General features: G+C 40.6%; 1 protein-coding gene across 2 annotated transcripts in view; it reads right to left on the reverse strand.

Moving 5' to 3' along the window:
• LOC146486206 (sorting nexin-29-like) overlaps positions 1-11,651 on the reverse strand; it is a 30,780-nt gene that overhangs the window by 7,601 nt on the left and 11,528 nt on the right. For both annotated transcript variants that reach the window (XM_085099212.1, XM_085099218.1), the window contains exons 12-24: positions 11,053-11,217; positions 10,504-10,552; positions 9,405-9,441; positions 8,559-8,622; positions 8,047-8,175; positions 7,202-7,299; positions 6,477-6,552; positions 6,358-6,394; positions 5,202-5,318; positions 4,373-4,525; positions 3,528-3,602; positions 3,066-3,131; positions 1,900-2,039 (exon numbers count right to left, since the gene is read on the reverse strand). In XM_085099212.1, the coding sequence (XP_084955338.1) occupies positions 1,900-2,039; positions 3,066-3,131; positions 3,528-3,602; positions 4,373-4,525; positions 5,202-5,318; positions 6,358-6,394; positions 6,477-6,552; positions 7,202-7,299; positions 8,047-8,175; positions 8,559-8,622; positions 9,405-9,441; positions 10,504-10,552; positions 11,053-11,217 (1,206 nt within the window). The remainder of the gene's footprint in view (positions 1-1,899; positions 2,040-3,065; positions 3,132-3,527; positions 3,603-4,372; positions 4,526-5,201; positions 5,319-6,357; positions 6,395-6,476; positions 6,553-7,201; positions 7,300-8,046; positions 8,176-8,558; positions 8,623-9,404; positions 9,442-10,503; positions 10,553-11,052; positions 11,218-11,651) is intronic.

Below are 11,651 nucleotides of genomic sequence, written 5' to 3' on the forward strand. Positions count from 1 at the left end.
TGCTCAGGATTTGCCCAAAGATGAGTTAAAGATAAAACCAAGCCCAACGTTGAACGTATAAACAATGGACATGTACCAGTTATAAAAGATAGCTGTTCGATGTAGTGAGAGGATAAATACCCTTGTAAGGTAGCCTATTTATCAGAGAATCATAGTTTCTTTCAGAAATGTTATACCACGTATTATTTTCATTACTCGCTCTCCTGTCAGAGATGCAGAAAAAGTTCGCCACAAAGATTAAGAATTATTTAGACCATTATGCGTCACATAAGAAGAAATGCGTAGAAAAACGTACAAAGGGAAGTACCTTGTGTTACTTATTTTTGCTCGACGAGGACGTCGAGATTTAAGGAGGGAGATATGTTAGGAGAGAAAATCAATAGCTTACTGTAGTTGCTATAGTTGTGATGCTCTCGTTACTGAATAACGAATTGTACTATTGGATCTTTCAGCACGCGTAAAAACAAACCATATTTAGCCATGCTAAGTATTAAGCCATTCATATTTACTCGAATTGCCATTCATTTGTTCGCTTTTAGAGAATAACTTAATTGTTACTTATTTTGCTCGGCGAGGACGCCTCGATTTAAGGAAGGACGGATGTTACGAGAGATTTCGCGTTTCACTTTAATACGTTTAGCAAGCGCGTTTCAATAGCTTTGCATTTGGAATAGAATACATAATCAGGTGGTTACAATAGCTTTGAGATTTTGAATAGAATATTTAATCAACTTATATCTGGATACAAGAAGTGAACATTCTCGGTTGTATTGACAACCGTAGTGATTTGTGTGTCATCGTTCGATATTTTACTTGTTTTTCGGTTTTGCTGCTTCATTTTTAGCTGTTTATCTTATGTACTTTCGCTTATAATCATTCGTTTTCATTTCAAACCAGCATAGGGTTTTCAAACAAAGAGTTCTTATTTTAATTTATTCTAGTTCAACAGGTGGCTTGTACACGTGTAAGAGTTCATTGTACGTGGCTCATGTACTTTGCTCGATCACGCGAGGTCTTAACCTTTGTGCTATAATCTTACGAGTCAGCAATTCTTTTGATGTATGCTTAGTTTCCGCAGTCAAAGTTCAGTTTCCTTTGTTACGGATATAGTCCGGAAAAGTACTCTCCTTATAAGGAACTCTCAACAATTACACGCACGTGAAAATAATATATTCGTAAGTGACTTTGTCTGTTGTACCCTCGTGCGATTACAACACGCAAGCGTCTTGAACAAAAGAAAGTACTTTAACCTTTTGTAATCAGTAAGTATATAAGCACTAGGCGTACAATTGTAAATCGGTTACATCGCGGTTACATTTAAGATAACGTCCTGTTTACATCGAGGTTAGAAACGCAGTGCTGAATAAACCTATGCTGGATTGAAGAAGATTGTCTATTCTCTGCTGTTCGTCGAGTTCCAGTTGGCTAGATCCCTGTACCTAAGAGTTGTGACGAGCTCTGTCTTGCTAGCGAGCGAGTGCTCTCAAGCTAATTCCCCCCGTTATTGTCAAGTCGCCGTTGAAGTTCAATTTGTCTCTCCTGTGCGCTCCAGCAAGGAAAACTCCGTCGCCACGAGGAAAAACCCGTCGTCACATTCGGAATAAAGGAGAATAAAATTCATTATTCAACACATTGTGACACTGCCTATGGTGCACTCGATTTTCGTCGTCCGTACATAACATATATCTTGCGATATAAGTAATTTCGTGTGTCGGGGAGAAAAATGGCAAAATAAAGATCGTCTCCAGCTTTTCTGCAATAAAACTGTGCTTTTCTTTTTATCAAGGTATTGAATAATAAAATAATTATCTTGCTCAATCTTGCGGAATATCCCCTGATTTTAGCCAAGCATCAGGCGATATTCCGCGCGATTTCGCAGGATTTAATCTTGCCACTTACGCAAAGAAAGGAATGATCTGTAGTAAGGCTGATTTTGTGGTGTTGTCGCGCAGTTGGCGATCTGTTGTCACGTATAAATTCACTACTCTGCGTAAGTAATCCTGTAAGAGTCTCCTACGATCTTCCACAAACTTGATATCCTACAAAATAAAGTCATTTAAAATAAATAAATAAATAAATAAATAAATAAATAAACAAATAAATAAATAAACAAACAAATAAATAACGAAAGAAAGAAAGAAAGAAAGAATTAAAGAAAGAACCACATTTTCCATCCCTAACTATTCTCCTGTACTCAACAAATCGACGACAGTTTTCTATGGTCTATACTCTTTTATTAAAAACTGCATCATTGTATAATGCAATTCGAGGGATTTGATTGGCTTAGCGGCCATGGTATATGAGCAATTATACCATGGCCGAGAAATGGCGACCATTAAATTGCCTTCTGGTCGTTCTTGCACAGCGAAATCAGTAAGATCTAGCAATATTTCTCGGTTGTTTTTAATAAAACAATTATTCCACTTGCGCTTGTTGGATATGAGATGATTATAGCCAACTCGGCGCTACGCGCCTCGTTGGCTATCTATCATCTCATATCCAACGCGCGCTCGTGGAATAATTGTTAAATAGACCATAAAATGACGTCATAAAATGTCCAAAAATCACGTTACATCTGACGTCATTTTTATGTCTGCACTCTTACAGACAATAGCTACGAACTAATCAGCGCGCGAGAATTTGAACAGTTATTGTAAAAAACTCCTTAGACAAGGAGTCTTGGGGGTAGTGATCCTCCGAAGGACTAGCATCTCACAGAAATCCTGAAAAGTAGGATTAAAACGCCGGTTGATATGTTACCGGGATCCCCAAACTATGAACACTGCTTCATTCTTCAACCATCTGAAGACTGGACTAACTGTAAACAGGTTCTCCAGCTAGTCCCCAGGGGTTCCCTTTCCGCTGACTCGGTTTTGGTGGTGCGTATCCATGACGTCACCGATGACGTCCTTCGCAAAGACCGCATGGCTACCCCGAGAGAAGAAGCCCACACCCGAATGGGCAACAGAACGAAGAGAGGAGAGAGCGAATCGAGGTTACATCATTATTTTCGTCGACAAGATAGCAAGCCACGAGCTTGTTCACAAGGGTGAGTTTAAACTTACTTTGTTGCCCAGTGTCTTCTTGGGAGGAAATTTAAAGCTATCTGCCACAGGGAACTTGCGACGCAACTACAGGAAAAACAACAATTATGAAAGTTAGAATTACTTTAATCAGGTGACGATAAATTGCGCGGACTTCAAGGTCCTCGCAGCACTGAAACGTAAGGGATAAGAACGATCTATAAAACTGCTTGGTCGTGTGACAAACTACTTTGCAATGCCAAGATCAAGATCGGTTTACTTCAGTTTTAATACACACTAAACACACGGGTAGAATGCGCATAAGATGTCAAACCATCGCTGTTTTATTCTATGTCAAGGTTTCCCCCGCGGAAACAACTGGAAATCTTGGCCGGATACGGTACCGTGTAATGGAAAAAACACCGTAGAGGAAGGCAAAATTGCACCATAAAATCCCAAAGCAAAACCTCTATTGACTAAAAACAAAGACGACAGCAGACTCACTTTTTTGTGCATCTCAGAAAACTGTGAGTATCTTCGATAAATGTTCCACTCGTCATCCTTTATTCTCACGTATACCTGAAGAATAAACACAGCAAGTTCAAGAAAAAAGGAAAAAATCAACTGGCTCCGTTAACACTTACGTAAATGTATCTTGTGGGTACTCTGGGTAACAAAGAATTTTTTCACGCGGCGTCGTGGTTAGTTTTTCTTGGCGGTTTTAATGATGTGCGGCTCTTGGTTCGCGCGTGGCCGCGTGACTGACGTGACCGAGGTGCTCCGGTTTACAAATCGACAGCTGTTTTCTATGATCTATTTAACAATTAGATTATGAGCTCGAGATTTCTATCGCGTGATAGTTGATGAGGGCGAAGCCCGAATCAACTATCACGCATAGAAATCGAGAGCGAATAATCTAATTGTTTTAGTATAAATCTACTAGTCGTTCAAAACTAAACAAGTAAATTATCTATTTCCTCATCGCAGACAGTTCGAAAACGCGAAGAAGCGGGCGCCATTTTGTTGAAAATCGCTACTCACTATCTATCACAGAATAGATAGCGAGTAGCGTAGCCAATCAGAGAACGGCATTCGTGATAGAACACTAGTAGATTTATACTAAAAGAGTATAGACCATAGAAAACTGCCGTCCATTTTTTTTTTAATAACACGGGAAAAGTACGAGCGGAATTGGCTTTATTTTCCTTTGAGAAAACGCGCACGTTACATCGGACGTCACTCTTATTGTCTGTCTGCGCCAATCGGCGCGCGAAAATTTTGCCAGTTATTGTAAAATATCTTATATTGCGGGAACCATGGTCAGGTCGCTGAACAGCAAAGCTTCTCACCTGATACACGTGATGTACATTTGACGAGCGACCGCGCAAAAACACAGATGGTATCCATACATTCACTAGAGGTCTGGTGCCGACTGACATCACCGCGGGATCAAAGTCCGAAATATTTGTCTCATCGTCCAGACTCTCTGCGTCTTCAGGAAGCTGGCAAAATAAACACAGCGAGGGTCGCTACTACGTACAAGGGTTGTTTGCGTTACGAAATTTACGAAATTTTATTTATTCCACATCTCCACATACAATACAGTACAATTTATTAGTTTCTCCCATGTGGGAGAATAATACATTACAAAAAAAAAAAAATAGTATAAATATAAGGGAGAAAGGACAAAAAATAGTTTCACTAACACTTAGCCCTTTATAACATACAAGGAATCAAGGATGGTATGGGTGAACTATTTTGCGACCCCATCGGTTTTTCAGCTGTTGCTGTGTTAGGGTGTGTTACTGCGTTGTGTTAGTGGCTTTGACTCGACACAGAAAAAAGCAAGCCAGTTTCCCTTGCTTGGCGAATTTTTTCCCTAAAATTTTATTACCAAATTACCAAGTTGCCAGGAGCTTCCGAACCGGTGCTAGACATTATTCAATAATTTGTTGTCATAGTGCGCAACATGCAATTCTCTGAACTCTGGCACTGGCAGGAACACTGTTTTAAATTTCGATACTGTTGCCTTATCATAAATTAAAATACACTGCTTGACCCAAGTAGAAAAAGAACGCAAAACTCTCTGCACTAAACTGTCAACTGAGGTGTTACTGGTTACTAAACTAAGAAAAAACAAATAAACAAACAAGCAAGACAAACGAAAAATGCTCTCACCGGTCCCCTGAGGTGGACGAGCTCCTCTCGCAATCTTCTCACTTGATACTGATAATAATTAAGTTGTCTATGAAGTCTCTCGTTGAATTCCAAGAGTTCACCATGTAAATCGGCAACCTAAGAAGAAACAACAATTACTGTTCTAATTTCAAATCCACCCTCGTTTAACACTGGGTACATGTTTTCCCGCGGTTGACACCGCCGGAACCGGTTATATGTTTTCCCGATCTGTTTTCCTGCACTTGGCACCTGTAAAATGATTTCCCGTGCTTGGCACCGGTTGCATGTTTTCCCGCGCTTGGTACCGGTTGCATAATTTCCCGCACTTGGCATACGCTACATGATTTTCCACGCTTGGAACAGATTACATGTTTTCGGTCCGCGTTTGGTACTGGTTGCATGTTTTCCCGCGCTTGATACCGGTTAAATGTTTGCTAGCGCTTGACAGTGGTTACATGTTTTCCCGCCTTTGGAACTGATTGCATGTTTTCCCGCGCTTGGTACCGGTTGCACGGTTTCCCGCGCTTGACACCGGTTGCATGTTTACACGCGCTTGACACCGGTTACATGTTTTCCCGCCCTTGGAACGACCTTGGAACTGATTTCACGTTTTCCCGCGCTTGGTATCGGTTGCACGATTTCCAGCGCTTGACGCCGGTTACATGATTTCTCGCTTTTGGGACTGATTTCATGTTACCGGTTACATGTTTGCTAGCGCTTGACACTGATTACATGTTTTCTCGCCTTTGGAACTGATTTTATGTTTTTTCCGCGCTTGGTACCGGTTACATGTTTGCTAGCGCTTGACACTTGTTACATGTTTTCCCGCGCCGGCTTGGTATCGGTTGAACGGTTTCCCGCGCTTGACACCGGTTGCATGATTACTCGCGCTGGACACCGGTTACATGCTTTCCCACCCCTGGAACGACCTTGGAACTGATTACATGTTTTCCGGCGCTTGATACAGGTTGCACGATTTCCAGCGCCTGACACCGGTTACACGATTTCTCGTTATTGGGACCGGTTACGTACGTGTTATGCCGCAGTTCGCACCGGTGGCATGTTTTCCAGAACTTGGAACCGGTTACTTGTGGCTGGTGTGAATGGTTTTGGTTAGCCGTAAGAAACGCATTAGAAACCTTAACAAAGACCTCACCTGAATCAATTTCCTTTTATATTCTTCGGCCTCTTCGCTGCAAAACAAGAAAAACGAAACACGTTCACTTGAGTATTTCATTTAAGTGTTGCAAGAGAAGAAAACTCAGTTTAACAGACCTTAGTCGAGCTTGTTCCGTGGCTTGTTCTGGTGGGAGAGGAGGAAGAATATCATCCTGCCTAATCCCCGACAAAACTGTTACAAGACAAAGAAACAAAACGAAACGTGAATGAAGCGGAGAAGCAAATACAGCTAACAATTTGAAAAGCTTGATTCAGATTGTACTGCTATGTCAAATTCTGACCCTCTAACCATCCATAAAGGCCCGTTGAAACGGTTTCAACATTTGCCCAACATTCGTTCAACAAAAGTTGAACGGATGTTGGGCGAATGTTGGATGAACGGAGTGTTCAAACGGTTTCAACGCCATTCAACATTTTCAAGAACAAAGGAAATGTTGAAGCGATGTTGAATGAAAGTTTAAACCAGTTTAAATTTGATTCAACACACTTTCAACATTTTTTTTACGCTTTCAACAATGTTGAACAACCTGTTCAAACGCCCCCGACACTTGGTTCAACAACTGTGTTGAACGCATGTTGAAGCAGATGTCGAGACCGTTTAAACGGGCCTTAACGCTGTTTAAGTCTTATTGCGTCTTTACGTTGTTCAAATGTTCTCTCATTTAGTCGATATCTTCATCCGTCAAGCACTTGAGCTTGAATAATGACGTGTTTGATGTCACCCGATAACAGTCGCTCTCGGCCAAGATTGATAGTCCACGCAAAAGAAAGGAGAAAGCGCCTAGGTGCTAGATCAGGGGAGAGTGTTAATGACGTCTCACCTTCCGCTGCTTCAGATGACCTGCCTTGCAGATCACTCCTCAGCGCCTGTACTGCTCCCACGTATTTCTTCAGCTGGTGCTTCAACAGTTCGTTCTCTCTGCAATTTGATAAAAGAAAAGCAATTTCTGACTGACTTTCGAAAAAATACATGTGTGTGCGTTGGCTCTGCGTTTACTGAGCTTGATATTAGTTCAAAAATCTTGTGTAATGAACTCCAAAAGAGAGCAAAAGCGCTCTTCTTCAACTAACCAGAAGCCAAACCAACAATGCGAAATCAGGGAAGCATTAACTCTGCAGTGTAAATTTAAGTGCTGGAAGGAAGTCACTTAATTTCATACTGACTATTCCCCTAGTAAAGAAACGTGGTCAACACGAGGTAAAGAAAAAAAAAATGACCTCGATGGGAATTGGCCTACGTACAATTTCCCATGCTCAACACTGGTTACATGTTGTCCCGCGCTTTGTACCGGTTGCACGTTTTCCCGCGCTTTCTATCGGTTACACGTTTTTTCGCGCTTTTTTACCGGGTACATGTTTTCCCACGCTTTGTACCGGGTACATGTTTTCCCGCCCTTGAGCCGGTTACAGGCAGCGGTTGCATGTTTTACTTAAAAGTTCTCATTGGCTTGCTGTGTTGCTTGGGTAAGTTGTGATTGGCCAGATTTGTTTCCATGAGAGCCACAAGAAACACGTCACTGACAACGAGTCGGACAGCGTCCCTTTAATTTATCACATACTTGTTGTATGAAACACTGATTATTCCCGAACTAATAAAACTGGATAACAAGACTCAAAAGAAAGCAAACTAAAATTTCACTTTGCAAATAAAAACTTTCTATCATACCTTGAAAGAGAAGCAATCTTCTCCGCGTTGAAATTTTCTTGTTGTTTAATTTCTTTCCGAAGTTGTTCATTCTTGGTGTCAAGTTGCTGTAACTTTTGGCGCACTTCATCCAGTTGACTCTGTAAACTCCTGAAAATTACAAAAGAAAACTTAAGTAACGACGACGGCAACGCTAACGAAAGCGTCACTTAAAAATGAAACTTAATTTGATTTGTGCCACTTCGCGATTATTTCAACTCGTTCAACTTCTACAGAAACGGCGAACTACCCGCAGGAACCAAATTCGTAGGTGTGGCGTTGAACGAACGAACGAATGAATGAATGTAACTTCATGCAACTTGCCTTGCAGTGGTGTAACAAAATCGCGTGGGAAGTTGCAAGTAAAATTGCCTAGGATTAAGTTTATGCGGCATTTTGATCAATCTCGTAGTCTTGCAAGCTAGGGATTAAATGTCCTTTGCTGCAGAGTGAATCATATTAAACGTCATTTAATACCAGTAAGTAACGCGCACCTGTTCTGTTCTTCAATTTCATCTTTTCTCAACATCATGGAGACTATAGCTTGCTTTAGTTCACCTGTGCGGAAAAATGAGGTCGATGCGTGTAAGATGTTGAAAGCCTTTTCCTTTTAATACAGTAAGGGACATGGGTCCCATTTTGAGTCACTTTGAAACGATGGTGCCGCAAAATTTTTAAAAACAACCACTCCGAAACTGGCACGCGCTATTTTGAAGAAATTGGAATGACTAGAATAAAAAGTATCCTTCAAATTGGTACATTCCGTTTACGAACTGACTGCGCGCACTGGCCTGCAAGTTTTGACTATGTGGGAAAAGCAGATCTTAGCAAGGGATATTGGAATACAAAAAGAAAATTGGGGGTAACCACGCATTTTCCTGACATAATTAACCAACAATATTTCTAAAAATCTTTGAAATCAGTACATATGTTCAACGCAGGAGATTTTTTTTCCAAATTGAAGCTCAATTATTTCTGAAAAATACGTGGTTAACCCCAATTTTCTTTTTGGATTTCAATAGCCGTTGCTAAGATCTCATTTTGCCGCATAGTCATAAAAAGCACAAAACAAACTTTTGAATACACCGCCCTTAAGAAATAACAACATCTCGGACCACCCCAGATGCGCAAACGTATGCGCAGTAGAAAAAGTGGGCACTGCAATGAAATAAAATAAAGAGGTCAAGCAAAGAAACAATTGTTTCGCGTGAATTTGATTTTAAACATTGCGATATCGTATCGACAAATACATTCATGTAACTTTACAGACAAGTCGTCTCTTCTGAACTGAACGTACACTCATCTAAAATGAATAGGACAGACCATTTTACACCTCTTACCCGTGCTCATGCTGTCATGTCTCTTAGAGTAGTTATTCTGTAAGAAGTGAAAGCAGAATCAATGCACAATCAATTTCCCTCCAACAACAAACATTCTCGCTGGGGAAATCCAACTTCAACAACAGTCAACTATCACTCTTAAAAGGGGGATGAGTTTTCGTTTTCAAAATGAAGTGAAAGATGTATTTTTTTAGTCAGTAACACAGGCATATCCAGAAAAAATGAAATCCTAGTTCTCCTAACAGGAGTCAAACCTAAGACCTTCTGATTACTAGTTCGGATGCTCTACCACTAAGCAACAGGAGTCAAGTGCGAGCTATCCTATATAATACTAGGGAGTGGCATATACGTAGCCTATATACATTTCCTGCCAATCTCTTCCATTAAAAGCTTTCAGCATTCATAGATTAAGCTAAGTTCTAAATATCCCGAACACTGAAACTATTACCAATCGCCTCAGGTGCCTATACACTGGCTGCAGACCGTCACATTTCGGTCGTGTAAAATTTACTTACCGCACCAGAAAATCTGTCTAAAAGCAGAGTAATCAACCTAATAACCACACAGGTTTCGCTTGGTGAACCATAAGAGAGCTTTAGCAACGACGACAACGACGGTAGCGAAAACGTCACTATTTAAATGAATTCGCGTTTTTTCAAACGTCGTCGCGATTATTCCAACTCGCTTTAAATGTCAAATGTAGGTAAAATTTGCTGGAGTTGAATTCTTGGAGACCGCGCCCAAGTTTAGAAAGAGAAAGAAAAATTCGTCCACAAAAAAATTCACGTCCCAGTCGTGCAGTGACAGCAAAGAAATGTACCAAAAAGTGTAATGCACGTGCAGAGTTGTTGTTTTGGTTATTAACATTATTGCGGCTTTTTTGACGTTCGTCATTGCTAAAGCTCCCCATTGCCGCGGGAAATGCGATTTAAGTAAGCGACTGAATGAGAGAAAATAAGAGGGCAGCTAAAATAGAGCCTGGTCATAGGTTAGTTTTAGAGGAGCATGGTCTAATACTGAGTCAAACAGAGTGCACACTTCATTCTTATCTGTAACTTGAAATGTGCCCGATGCGACCAATGAATACAAAACAACTTACACTGAAACCTTGGTCTCCCGTTGTTTCTTGCATAACGATAAATCTACCACTGTTAAGAAAGCACACACAAAATATTCATTAATAGCAGCTCTGTAACAATGCAACTTCTTAACCCACTAATAACCATGACCAATGCGATTTCAAGTCATCGGTTTTCTATGAATAAAAACGAAACTATCAAATTTTCTATTATCGTCATACTCGCGGTTAAGTTCACTGTGGTTTTTCAGTATTTCACTAGCTGGTTGATCTTCAAAGAAAAAATAAAGGGGGAGAGAGAGGGAGAGAGCTATGAAACTCTTTTGATCAAACCTATAATTATCAAAACAGGCACGTCTGGACAAACACAGCCAACGTTAACATCAGCACTGCCCAATAAGAACGCGATGGAAAATGCGTGAGAAAACACCTGCTAGATAAGTACCATGAAAAAGAAGAAAACGCTTGTTCTGATTAAGACCGCCTTGAGTTAAAACCAGTTTCCCTTCCCCAAACGTTCAGAGAATGAACGATGCTCGGTGAGGAGAACTTAGATTTTGAACTGCATACCTGGCCATGTTATCCATTCCTCTTTGAGCATCGGAACAAGCGGCCAGCGCAGCCACAGTAGAGGCATCTGATGCCATGGCAACTGATTTTGCACTGGTGTTCAACAATGAATCACCTCTGTATTCGGAGAGTTCTTCGGCATCTTCAACATACGACCAGCTTGTGCTACGGGAAAAAAACAATATCGGTCATCATTTACTGATGTTTTTCGAAGATCTGTTTCCCTATCATGGCCACAAATCCCACTGAACTCGATGTCTTTTTTTAAATTTTTTTTCCAAGTTTTGACAAGTTGGTCCGTTTTCATCCTTGCCATAATTTACAGTTATCCTCGTTTGTTATGTCTTAATTTTATTTGTCAATTTCTAGTCTACAAAATCAACTTTTTGTGTTGGATTATGTATGAACAAATTTGCGTAGCGTTTTAAAGTCCATATTGTAATTCACTTTAATCTGGGGACCTAAAAGGTTCCTGTAATTTGTAACGAACGACCTACGGTTGCTCAAAGTTTGCCTGAATTTCAGCCGTCTCTCTTGCCGGAGTGCGTAACCAAGGAGACGGCTGAAATTCAAGCTAGCTCAAAAGTGGATAAATTTTT

The sequence above is a fragment of the Pavona decussata genome, unplaced genomic scaffold (genome assembly GCF_977016875.1).
Source record: "Pavona decussata unplaced genomic scaffold, jaPavDecu1.1 SCAFFOLD_21, whole genome shotgun sequence".
Classification (NCBI taxonomy): domain Eukaryota; kingdom Metazoa; phylum Cnidaria; class Anthozoa; order Scleractinia; family Agariciidae; genus Pavona; species Pavona decussata.